Source organism: Carya illinoinensis, chromosome 10 (assembly GCF_018687715.1).
Source record: "Carya illinoinensis cultivar Pawnee chromosome 10, C.illinoinensisPawnee_v1, whole genome shotgun sequence".
NCBI lineage: Eukaryota > Viridiplantae > Streptophyta > Magnoliopsida > Fagales > Juglandaceae > Carya > Carya illinoinensis.
Genome location: NC_056761.1, coordinates 25,202,141 through 25,216,213, shown reverse-complemented (window position 1 = coordinate 25,216,213; position 14,073 = coordinate 25,202,141). Strand labels below are relative to the sequence as shown.

The following is a 14,073-nucleotide window of genomic DNA, read 5'->3' as shown; positions in this document are numbered from 1 at the left end:
TCTTCTCGGAATAGTAATTCCCGCATTATAAAGTTACCGGAAATAGCAATTTCCCGTGTTATTCGTCACACAAGATGATCATTTGGGACAAAATAATTCCTCGGAAATATGATATACCTATATATGTACTGGTAAGAAAAGCTGATAAATAGTAATGAAAGTGACTATTTCCGGCATAGTATTGGTTTGCCAGAATAACTCAATTTGGACATAAATTGAGCTTCACAGCTTTTGGTTAATACCTAAAGAATCCATTTGTCCCAAACAAATGCTACACTGGCATTTGTATATTGTCCCAAATTAGGGATCCTACCATTTCTATTTATCGTTTTCTGGAGTCGATAAATAATAGGGGTAAAGGTATTATTATTATTATTATTATTATTATTATTACCTATTTATTTATTTAATTTTGCAACATTCTTATTTGTTGTAAGATTAATGTTGATCGAATTTATGTATTTAGAATTCATCTGTAGTGATTTCTTACATTGTTGAGAAATCAGCTAGACATCAATTCAAAATAATACATGTATATTTCAGAGGTACTCAGTTTGAAATCACTATGTCGTCGGGCCTGAGATTCAGCCACCCTTATATATTCAATAACCAGTTTGCATTAATGCTAGTCGATCGGTAACTTGCCCAGACAATAAAATACCTGAACGTGAATGCCCAAAACCAAGTTCCATGGTCTATTGGGATAAGAAACCTTCTTATATATTGAATATATAAGAAAAGCATATGGTCTATTGGGATTTAGCATGTCACCAGCATTAATTTTTTTACAAAATATCTGAATATCGGTTAAAGCCATAGATACACAAAAGAAACTGCATGTTGTTTATCCAACCACACTTGTGCAAACCATATAATGCATACAAGGACCATGTGCTTCATTCCCAATCTTTGCTGGAGCATTCTTCTTTTGCTGCATGCATGGAGCTTCATAACTCACCCTTGCCATCTTGTGTTTGAACATAGTAGATCTGCAAATGTCACATAGAAGCTTGTAAAAACAGATGTAATTCTAAATCCATTGGTCAAATGCAATTTTTCAGAATACACGTATATAATATAATATCACATTATCAACAATAAAAGTAATTCCTATTACCTGGGGACATCCCAACTTATATTATATCCCAATATTACACTGCTCTTAGACTGCTCTTACAGTCTTGCCTAGATTAGTGTGAAAGTAGCCTATTTTTTGTCTTTGCATCTTATCTAGCACTGAAGATATAAACAGATTGAGTATTGCATATTCATCCTTCAGAATTTGGTGAGTTACATAGGTTATCTAGATGTGTACCAACCCAACAGCAATATTCTTGTATCCTCTTATACAAAAATTCACTTATTGTTTACATGACTTCACCTAGACTATCAATGTTAGAAGATTAACTACAATATTCTTTGTTTGAAACACATATTCCTTATATGTCTTAACCTGACACCACATAGTTACATAGTCAAGCAAGTCTCTTTACATACAGCAGTGACATTCCCCATCATTCTATGATTGCTGAAAATTATCTCTACTATCAATTTCCAACTACTGCAATAGTATTCCTAACTACAAGTGAACCAGGAAGATATAGTAATCTGGATGTATTAATAACATTTACAATGTCAGCACAGACCATGCAGGTAACACACCAGTGCTTACCACATTTATTGGCCGCCTAATGCATTAAGTAATAACCAGCATGCAATGAAATATAAATAACACATACCTGTTCCCTGCTCTAAAGGCCATGGGCTGGCATCTTTGACACTTCTCTTTAGGGAAAATAAACAAAAGTATGTATCCATCACTACTGGTACACAAAAATGTCCATACATCTTCATTACCACTCCAAAACCACCAACTCATAAAATATCATTCAAAAGGATGCTCAACAAAAGGATGCTTCATGCATTTTCTATGCTACTCCAGCAAAGGTTCAAAATACCATCAAAAAATTCAACAAAAGTGTTGTGAAGGGGAGGATGCCTACGCATCTCCTGAAGTCTCCCGTTGAGACTCCCTTTGGGACTCTAATTCTGTAACACGTTCATTAAGCCTGTCACACTCTAAAAAACAAGCATTCATCTTTTCCAAATCATTCATAAATGTCTCAAATTTCTTCTTGAACAACTCTGCCTCAGCCTTGTTCTTCTCATTCTCTGCCTTGTTCTTCTCATTCTCCTCCCTAAGACGTTCAAACTCCCTATTGGATAGCAAGGATTGAGATGGTTCAGGTATAACTAAGTGTCCTAAACCTCTAGCATAGCCCGATCGGGAACCCAACACCTCCTTAAACACTGCATTGGCATTCTCATCATTGTTATCTTCTGGTTCCATCTCATTCATCCGCTCAAGCATCATATTCTACATTAGACACAAATCAGAAATCCATGTTTGAGAACTAACCAATTACTGTCCTGACAAATTTCTATAAAACTGTCAAACTATATCATTATTATATATAGCCATTATAACTCACGTAGTTGTGCTCAGCAGCTTCAGTAATAAATCTACCCTTTTTTGTAGACCAATGCACCTCCCGATAGAAAGCAACATGATTTGGAGCTTGTTCCCGCTTCATGATTTTAACATCAGTTTAATAAGTAAAATATTCATAATGGAAACAGGAAGAAAAACACTATATGACTTTGTTAATTAAATGTATAACTTCACCTTTTCCTCCATTAGCCTAACAAATGACTTCCTGCCACCCGTGTGATTTATCCTTTGATTTTTCCTATTACTTTTGTTCCGCCTTGATAGGTTCTATCATTGACACAATGTAATTAATCCCAACGTCCAGGTACAAGAATTATTAGAAACGATTCAAATAAAGTGTAAAGACTGAGAGTACAGTTATCTTACCTGAAATTCCTCACTCCCCCATCTCTCACATAAAGCTTCCCACACAGCTTTGTCCACCATCTTTGTCCCTCCAGAAAGGGCTGCCTCATGTGTTTCATACTCTTGGTATTTGCAGTGTAATAGGTAGTGAAAATCATTATATTTCTGAGCAAGTGCCATTGCCACTGTCTCTCGATGGTTGCTTTTAGACCAATCCAATTCAAAATCAGCCTAGATGTATCAACTAGTTAGTGTCACTGAAAAATGCCAAATTAAAAAATTATGTCAGTATTTGCTGTAATCATATGCCAATGGTTTTACCCTGACACGATCTGTTAGCTCTTCCTTGTTCAGTTTATCAACACGAGTCCAGCTTGCATGACGCATGTCGGCATACAACTTCACAATCCATGTCACGCGTGTTGAAAAAATCGTTGCATTTTCACATGATACTCCTCTTTGCCCATCCTTAATCTCCACCGCCACTTTCCCAAACTTCCGAATGCGATCAAATTGGGAACACCTTGCTGGTCCTCTTCCACGCTTCCGAGTGGGAGGAGCTTGCACAATGAAAGCAGAATTTGTTATTTATCACCTTATTACCACTTGCAAATGGACAATGTACCAACCATATTTAATACACAGTTGGTACAATTCTGAAACTTGTGTATTAATGGGGCTTATATACCTTCAACTAGCGTGTTAGCAACTTCAGCCTCATTCACAGGATTTGTGTCCTCCTCTGGTGCGACACTTGGGCCTTGAGTGGATGCCTCTGAAAATGAAACAGACTCGTCCCTTAGAATGCGTGCTCGAGTTTGTGCCCCTTGGCCTCTACCATGTACTGATGTGCGATTGCCACCACGTCCATTACATGCATTCCTTGTTCCTCTCATTTTAGCTACATCATATAATAGTCTTTGTTAATATCAGCTTTTCATCCATATCTAAAATGAAAGGCCAGATTGTATATTTCCATAAATTCCCTGAATCCCATATCTGGTATTAATACAACCATCTGCCAGGACTAAAGTTATGCTATATATATAACAGATATGGACACTACAGATGAGCATATACATAAAACTATTATAAGAAGCTATACACACTACATATGTTTGTTATAAACACTTACACTGTGAAAAACAGAAAATCCCAGTGACCTTTTCTCTTAAAATATCATCACACACATGTATTTTATGCCATTGCAATCTATTCTCAGCAACTTGCCTTCAAATGCCTCGTATTTCAAAAGCACCCCTATTCTTGAGATATTGATGGTGATAGGGACCAGACTTAGAAGGGGTGTCACACCATCGAATATTTGCACATTTCTAGATAATACAAACTTAGTCTTTTACAAATACATATTAGAACCTACTGGAACAAGTTATAATACTCATAAATCTATATCCTTTGACCCACCCAGCATATTTGGCAATTCCTGATACATATGTAAAGTTACTTGTAGCTGAGGGAAATAACAAATGCCAGTGTAAAAACTATTCTATTATCGCACCATTGACAACAGATTTCTCAGGTTATTGAACCCCATCATATTCAGGCACAAATACAACCTCTGTTCTTTATTTTTTTTTTAACTTTCAAAGCTTAAGAAGTAGAGGTAGTCAGTTTATAGAAACAACTGAATGAACAGTTTGCATGTAAAGAGTAAAAGGTAAGGAGGACTCACACAGGGCAATTCGCAGTGGGAAGGCTTTGAACAACTGAATAGCTGGGGTCGGTTACTGCTGCTATGTAGCTTGTTGAGTTTCCCAGAGGACAGAAACTCGCATAGCCAAACTTCTCAATATGCCTCAGCTTCCCATTTGGTAATGGGCATTAGAGGGCAGCTTATATATCTCAATGAAACCCAGGAACGTAACCATGATTTACATAAAGCAACTTAACTCAGGATGTTAACCAGAAGTATACCAAACTCAACCACTTTCTGACTTCACTCCTTGGAAAAGGTGCCCAAAATTTTAGATTTCCCACGTATTGCAGGGTGCTTACCGCGCAATCACTTGCCTACAATCCATGGCTCTTATACTTTTTTTTTATTTATTCCCATCGTGTATAGAGATTGCTGCTCGTGATAAAGTCACGTATGCTTTCAACATTTGGGGCTCATATCTTAGTCATTAGCCGTGTGCAATGCCTATGGGTTTGATTTCCCCAATTTATTATTACTTTAGTCTAATAACCACATGAATCTCCACTAACCAATTCATACCAAATAATTAATTGTGCTTTTAGCTAGTCAGTTCTTTTAGAATTTCCAATTTAAATTGAGACGATATATATAGTCCCCTACAGAAGATAGTGCTACTGTGCATTGTTTACATTGCCTCAAATGTTCCTTCCAAATCGTACCGTGACATCTAGAATGAATGAATTTCCTGTAAATTCATTCCTCTTGCTCTCTCAATCACCAACAGTTCACTGAAGTTGCCAACTAAACTTCGCTTGTAGTAGCCAAACTTCAGTAGCCAATAAATTATCTCCTAATATAGAACCAGTAAAATATTTAACACTATAACAACAAGTACAATGTATAACCAGTAAATATATCACAAATACACAGTGATATATGCAAATCCCAGCCTTATAAGGTAAGTATGGAAGAGCTCCACCGCCACACAATTGAAGCTATATATAATAGCTTCTACTAACAGGAAATAAAAATACATATGAGAGTAAATTAGGCCTTGCATGGCTGCAAATCACTCCTCCATGACAGGTAGCCATGCTGCATTTTATATTCATACAAATTTACATCAATCCAAGTCATATATATATATAGTACGCATCATTCATACTATGCATTGTGGACGTTTACTAACTAAAAACAGCAATCCAGTGAAATACTCCTATATATATTTTGTTCCATACAACAATTCATAAAATTTAACATTTCTCAGGTTATTGAAGTACTCCAACAGCAATCCATTGGTATTGAATATTCATAGCTTCTTAGATAGCAAATGATAAAGTGAAGTCGTCTTACCATGTCTGAAACTTCAGTTGTCATTAAATACAACAGCAACAACAGAGCAAATCCCTATTTTGGTCAATAATCAGGATGGGTTTTTGGTCTTAATTAAAACCTATTTATACATGCTTAAAACATGGATCAAAACCTGAGAGCATGCAGTAATGCTGTTATGTACTGAAGAGTTTAGCTATGTTAGAACCTACTTGTTCATATAATCATAAATACTTGTTCTACCCCTACATTTCGCTCATAACCAGTAATTACCTACTGATCAGTACAAATTACTATAATAAATCGAGTTCAAAAGTAACTCTACATCACCACATTAGTAAATATATAGGGAAATTCACAAGTACATGCAATTATGCCAAACATTATTCAGAATCTGTTTCAGAATTCGATTGGGAGTCGTCCTCATTCTCAGACTCATAATGGTCAGTATTGGGATGATCGCCATAGTCGTCACCATCCACATCATCTTCAATAAAAGTTTGGTCGGCATTGTCGGGAGTAGAACGAGGTAGCGTAGTTGCCTCATTAACAACAATTACTTCTTCATCCTCCCGATGCAATGTGTTTCCCAAGCCAGTATCACTTTCATTGATCGGAAAATCTTCAGTACTAGCTTCTTCCTCTTGAAATGCATCACCTTCAGAGGAGTCCTCACCATCATCCAATGCAGTTTGGACGGGTGGAATGTCATAGACATTCCTATTGGTTATCTTTTGTACCACTTGCCAATTCCCCACCATACTATCATCTTTTAAATAAAATACTTGTGAGCACTGAGATGCAAGGGCGAAAGGCTCATCCTGATACCACTTTCTTGATGTATTCACACTTGTAAGGTGGTCCCCTACACGTATGCCGCGTCTATGATCACCAACATCCCACCAGTCACATTTAAACAAGTACACAAGATGCCACCCCATGTAGCGTAATTCAAGGATCTCTTTCAACACACCATAGAAATCAACCAGCATCGACTGATGTACCCCAGCAACAACCACCCCACTATTTTGGCTGCGTCGATGTTGTTCACGGTCTTTTGTGTGAAACCGAATTCCATTCATGATGCATCCACTATATGATCCCACCCAAGGATCTGGTCCACAAGCAAGAGCATAAAGTTCATCTGTAACTTCATCTGGATTCAAGATACGCAATTCTCGAATCTATTAACAACCATAGAGGCAATAGGTTAATAAAATACCACTCTGCAATAACTTACATCTATATTTATTGAGCGGAAATGTATCTATGTTCAAGCAACATATATTCATAACTTACATGGTTCTTGAACCATTTCCCAAATTCGGTCTGGTGCCTACGATCAACATTGCTGGGGTCCTCTTCTTTAATCTTGTTATAGTGCTGACTACGAACATTGAAAATTTGGATAGAGTTAGTTTACAATGTGTTTCAAAAGATAAATACAACAAATTATCTGGTTGAAAGTTCTCGTGCCATACTTACTCTAGGTAATGCTGTATCTCAGGACAATTGTTAAGTACATACCACTCAGCTTTTGCTAATAGCTGATCATCCAATCTATCAGTGGAGGACGAACCCATTGGTCTCACCTTTTGAAAAAATACACTCATACTACCCGGTGTATGGTCTGGACCGACATCCACATTTCGCTCTTCCCTAGTAAAAGTCGTCTCAATGTCATGGAGATACATCGAACAAAATGTAAGGCACTCAACATGAATATAGGCCTCGGCAATTGAGCCTTCAGGTCTTGCCATATTTTTTACATAACGCTTGAACTTCCCTAGATACCGTTCAAAAGGATACATCCACCTATACTGGACAGGTCCCGCAAGCAATGCCTCTTGTGGCAAGTGAATAGCAAGATGCACCATTATATCGAAGAATGCAGGTGGGAATATCATTTCCAACTTGCAAAGAATAAGAGAGATATCAGTTTGTAGGCGGTGCAGAACATCAATGTTTAATGCTCGTGCACACAATTTCTTGAAGAATGAACTTAACTCAGTCAAAGCTTGCCGTACATCACTGGTTAAGTAGCCACTAATCACCACTGGCAGTAATCGTTGCATGAAAATATGAGAATCATGACTTTTCATGCCTAAGATCTTTGATTCACGTACATTAACACATCGGGCGATGTTCGCGGCAAAACCATCAGGGAACTTAACACTTGCTAACCACTCGCAGAAAGATCTCTTCTCTTTTTTATTTAGCATGTAACACGCCAGTCTCATTGAACAACTATCGCCCTCTTGCTGTAAGTGTAATTCTTTCCGTATGCCTAGGTTGGCCAAATCCCGACGGGCATTGGCTGTGTCCTTGCTTTTTCCCTCGATATCCATCAAAGTTCCTAATACGCTATCGCATATGTTCTTCTCAATATGCATGACATCTAGGTTATGTCTCAATTCCAAGGATTTCCAATAAGGCAACTCAAAGAATACACTTTTTTTGGTCCAATTCAACTCATTGGCTGTGCGTTTCCTCTTTTTTGATAACTTACCAAACTGTACATCTTGCAATTCTCTCAATTGTTCCAAGATAGCCTCTCCCGACAAATGTATAGGTGCTGGGCGATGGTTAGTACTACCATTAAATTCAGCTTTTTTAGATCTCCACCTGTGCCCTGGCAACAACCACCGCCGATGACCCATGTAGCAGTGCTTTCGCCCATGGACCAGCCACAATGAATCCGTACTACCATTAAACGTAGGACATGCCAATTTCCCCTTTGTGCTCCACCCAGAAAGATTAGCATACGCTGGGAAGTCATTAATGGTCCAGAGTAATGCTGCATGTAATCGAAACGATTGATCTGCAAATGCATCGTATGTATTGACACCCACTTCCCATAGAAACTTCAGTTCTTCAATTAAAGGGCGTAGATACACGTCGATATCGTTGCCTGGTGCTTTTGGGCCAGGAATTAGCAACGAAAGCATGAGGTATGGATCTTTCATGCATAACCAAGGGGGCAAGTTATATGCTACAAGAATCACTGGCCATATACTGTAGGGTTTAGCTATATTGTTAAATGGATTAAACCCATCACTCGCTAACCCAATTCTCACATTACGAGGATCTGAAGCAAACTGAGGGTACTGCACGTCAAAATCTTTCCATACCTTCGAATCTGCAGGGTGCCTCATCACATTATAATCGTTGACGCGTTCAGTAGAATGCCATCTCATTGCCCCGGCAGTCTTATTAGAAACAAATAGTCTTTGCAGCCTTGGGACCAACGGGAAATGTCTGAGCACTTTGTGTGGAATTTTCTTTTGCTTAGTACTACTTAACACCCATCTCGGAGTGTTGCATTTTGGGCACTTCTCTTTATCAGAATGTTCCTTCCAAAATAAGACACAATCATTCAAACAAGCATCTATCTTTGTGTAATTAAACCCCAGGCCACGTTCCAATCGGCATGCATCATTGTATGAGTCAGGGAGAAGAGCGTCAGGAAATGCAGATTTCAGGAGCTTGATGACCATGTTAAAGGATTTAACACTCCAACCACCAACAGTCTTTATATGAAGCAACTTTACGATAAAAGAAAGCTTTGAAAACGATGAGCATGATGGATAAAGTGGACTCCGTGCATCTTCTAACAATTCTGAAAACGTTGCTGAAGAACCACCAGGTGTGACACCATCAATACCAGGTATATGCGAACCTCCGGACTGATCCATAGAAGCTCCAGCCTGAATGTCATCCAGCAGCTCATCCATATCATCAATATAGGCATCATTGCCGCTGGCATCATCACCTTCTTCTGAAGAATTAACATCCAACACTTCCTCTTCACCGTGAAAAATCCAATCCTTATAAGAAGGATCAATCCCTATAATAAATAAATGCTCCTCGACTGTGGTTATTGGCTGGAAGAGCATGTTACGACATCTACGGCACGGACACCTAATGTCAATGCCCCCTTGTGCATGCTCCTTAGCCATATTCATGAAATGGCTAACCCCCATTGCATACTCATTAGACATAAATCTATCTTCAATACTCATCCACGCCTTGTCCATCTAAACATGAGGTCAGAAAAGATAGTGTGAAAGCTAAGCAGTGTATATTGGTAATAGAAATCCAGTAATCAGGAAAATGATAATTAAACCAATAGGATGCATTTATAGAGAAGCTGTGTGACATATACACAGCTGTGCAGGGTACACACATTCCGAGAGAGAGAGAGAGAGAGAGAGAGAGAGAGAGAGAGAGAGAGAGAGAGAAGTGGTAGGACCTCAATGGTAACATGCATTTGAGGTCTTACGAGTCCTTCAGTACATTACTGAAGAAGCATAAGGAATTGGGAACATGTTGTCACATTGAAAATAGTTTGAAAAACGAACAGGGGATTGGGTGACAAATACCATATGTTAACCTATTCCAGTTAACACATTACTAGTGTATTCCTCCCATTGAGAAGCTTGTATTCTCAGCCTGTTAGGAAATGTTATTCTGTTGGAGTAGAGCTGAAGATATATCTTGAGGATAATTCTCATAACCTACTGAATAGTCTGTGCATAACTAAGGAAAAAATGTTATACTTATCTATAATAACAGAAAAGGGACTAGGTTCTGAGTGGCCAAACCGATAATATTCTAGCTACGAAATGTCCAAACCTACTAAGCATAAGTCCCTACCTCCCGAAAATTAAGGACCATAATATAATATATATCAGGGAGTCTCATGTGGTACTCCGGTGAACCAAGGAAAGTGGTCAATTTTCTGACAGTGTTGAATATGCTTGAGTAGGTGAAGATTGAGTAGGTCACGTAGTTGATGCCCAATAAACTTGTGAAGCTATGATTCATAAACTGTAGTCATCAAGGAACCCTTTAATACAAATCCTTATTCTCACGTGATTTGGTTAATGGGTACAAACCAAAGTAGACTTAAAATAGCAATAAAAGTAAGTAGGGGAAAGCCAACATTTAACAAATTCATTCAACTAAACTGCCTACATGCAAGAAAACAATAGATACACAGGGCAAAATTGTTAAAACTCTAAAAATTCCAGGCAAATCCCAACCCAACATAATATCTGGATGTATTAAATCCCCACAGTCCATCAAGGTTCATCTACTTTAGTCTAATATTTCTATTAATGTATTAATATCTTAAACTGTAAGTGCATAATCATATAGTTATACAATAATAGGTTATTGTAGTATCTGATCCAGAGTGGGCTAAATGAAATATTTTGTCAAATCTATAGGGCTTAAGTCCAACCTGCCACACTTAGGGAAATTCAGCAACCCAAAGATGTTTAAAGTTCCCATTTGACCAAAACCTCTAAAACACAATAGTTCGCATAACAAATAAACCAGCAGTATGTAATTGACAAAACACATGCACCTAGCTTTTTGAAGAGTAACTTCATATTCAAACACTTAGTATAGATAAGTATATATATATATATGAAGTAGGGGTATCTACAGTTGTCCTCAAATTTAGTAGAGTTCCAAAACATAATAGAAAATAATTTCAATTGAGCATGAAACCGAACCATGTCTACCAACAAGTTCAGCAAATCCAAAGCAGAAGCAATAAATTTTTAATCCAAAAGCGATGCATCAAGAGATTTTCGTGTACTATCTCTAAAGGAATTAAAACGGAATTTAGATATGGAATTAAGGTTTCACCTTCTGATTCTTTAGGACTGACCTTGGAGCTTTTTAACCAACAGAGGTGTTGTGGCCTGCTCGTTGGAATGATGACATGAGATAAATGTATTCTATATACACATATCAGTCCAGGTTAAATCTCTAAAAAAACACGCAACTAAATATTTAAAACAGTTATATATGAGAAACTCAATTCCTCATTGTTGGAATCATAGCACGAATGAGGAATACTTGCAAGCAGATTAATAGATCAGAGGTACTCATGACAAATGCGTTGAAGGGTACTAATCACATACCAACCTATAACTATCGGGTACCAAAGGCAAAACAAAGTCAATTAAATACAGCCTAGCAAGATGTGGGTGTAGTTGTACACATGAATGAAAGCATATCTCAAACCACAAATGAAAACATTGCACTCAAAGGTTATAATGATGATGTGAATGGAGCATGAAAAAACTCAAATTTTCTCATAATTTATATATCCCCAATTACAAAGTGATCGGAAATCTCAGAAATTTTTTCCAATGATGGTTCAGACTCTGTTTTTCATTTGGGGACAGTAAATGAAAATTTGGCATCAACAATGGATTCCGGGAAAACTGATCTTACAGAAAAGTAGCAATGTTCACCAGGCAAATCTAGGCAAATTTAACACGAAATTGGAAGAGGAACAGGGGAGACGAACTCACATAACAAGAAATTGTTACCTAGATTTGCCCCAGAAGCCGAGTCATGGACAGTCTATTGAATGATTTTCGGGCATAGGTTTTGCTTAATGCCCTCCACTACGTCCTCACTAGTGAGACTCAGCAACTGGATGAGAGGCCGGGAACATCTGGTTTGGCCTCAGGTGGTTCAATTTTTTCCATCGAATAAGGGGGCTTGAGTGGGGCAACTGGATCCGGATGTCGATAGAAATCGATCCGGGAGGAGTTCTCGGATGGAAGGATTTATGGACAAAATAGATGGTTGCCGTGAGTAGCCGGCGGTGAAGTTGGTGGTGGTCGGACGATAGGCTAGGGCATATTCAAGTTTGCTGGACTTTGGCCTTCGCGGGAGTGAAAAGCTTTCCGCGGGAGATAAAAGGCAGAGGAGAGGGAGTAGACAAAAAGGCATGAACTGATTCTGTGGCAGAGGTTTTTCGCCGCGGAAAACCCAATTCTCGCCGCAATAACACATTACTAATATTATTTATTGAGACAGTTTAAAAAATGCCAGAATTATTTGCATATTCTGATACATTGTTGACATGCCAGAAATGGGATGTCAGTAGAGGTAAAACACTACTATTTCCGGCATAATATTTGTCATTGGAAAAAAATTTGGCTGGAAAAGCCACATTCTGTTGTAGTGAATGTTCGCCATAAAGAAATTTATGGGCGGGCGAGCCCCTCACAGTTGAGCAGTTTGGCTAGTAATTGAGTTTTTCCTGTTTTGATTAGTCACAGTTGTAACTTTGGTTTCATTAAATGAAATGAAGTCTATTTCAAAAAAAAAAAAAAAACAACAAAACATCTTAATCGGACTTCCTCAGGCCCATCAAGGTGTGCCCGTTATCAATTCTTCATCCTCAATAGAAACAAGACCACTGTTTATTGACCCTAAGGATCTCCATACTAATAGGCCCGTTATCTCGATCCAACCCAACCAAATCAGTACCCGTCTGGAGAAAAAGCTGAAATCACCTACAAGCCCGTACAAACCTTAGCTGGCCCAATGCAATATTGTTCTTCAATTGAGTGCAACCCCTTACTAGCGTAGGATACAATCCTTCAGTGTTGGTTGCTCCAAGTAGTGCTTTAGTATTGATAGCTCCAATCCCACCATCCTTTAACATCACAGAACGGACTTAATCTCTGTTGACCATCCAACTGCTCGAAGACTCAAGCCCTCTACGTGAGATAAGTCTTATGCTTGCTGAACCAACAAAAGCAGCAATTGAACCTACAAAAGAATGAACTCAAAGTAAAACTAGCCCCAATTTGATTCCAACAGCACACATTACTCAAGTGCATCAACCACCTCAAACAATTTTCCCTTCTAAGAGGCAACTAGCCATAGAGCTTATTGAAGTTCCTAAAAGGAAATCCCAACGTCTTATAAAAGTGGAGAAAAGAGAGTCCAATGTATGTACAAAAATGCCTCCACCAGCCAAATGAAGACATTGGCATGGAATTGCAAGGGTCTAACAGATTCAAAGCAATCAAAAACTTAAGGACTAATATTAAGAAGTATAACTCGTATGTATTTTTTTGTCGAAAACCTTGGTGACGGATGATCGCACCATATCTTTTGTAAATAGCATAGGTTTCCACCATTTTGTTCATTATCTAGTTGTTTGTAAAAAATTAGGCCTTTTACTTTTGTGGCAACTAGGTGTAGAAATAGAACCTATTCTTATAAATATCAAAGCAATCTCAGTTTTAGACTACTCTGATCCTTCAAATCAACCATGGTTAATTACTTTTCTTTATGCACTAGCCAAATGGAACAACAAAGCTAACTTTTGGAGTCACTTGGACTCATTATATCAAGCTTTCCCAAGACCCTAGGTATGTATGGGAGATTTCAACGACCTCATTGA

General features: G+C 38.1%; 1 protein-coding gene across 1 annotated transcript; it reads right to left on the bottom strand.

Moving 5' to 3' along the window:
- Nucleotides 1–6,229: 6,229 nt before the first annotated feature.
- Nucleotides 6,230–9,883, bottom strand: LOC122278586. The gene is made up of 3 exons (XM_043088766.1): nucleotides 7,374–9,883; nucleotides 7,146–7,233; nucleotides 6,230–7,030 (listed from the first exon to the last, which is right to left on the bottom strand). Exons 1-3 carry the CDS (start codon nucleotides 9,881–9,883, stop codon nucleotides 6,230–6,232), a joined length of 3,399 nt encoding a protein of 1,132 aa, XP_042944700.1.
- Between the last annotated feature and the right edge of the window lie 4,190 nt (nucleotides 9,884–14,073).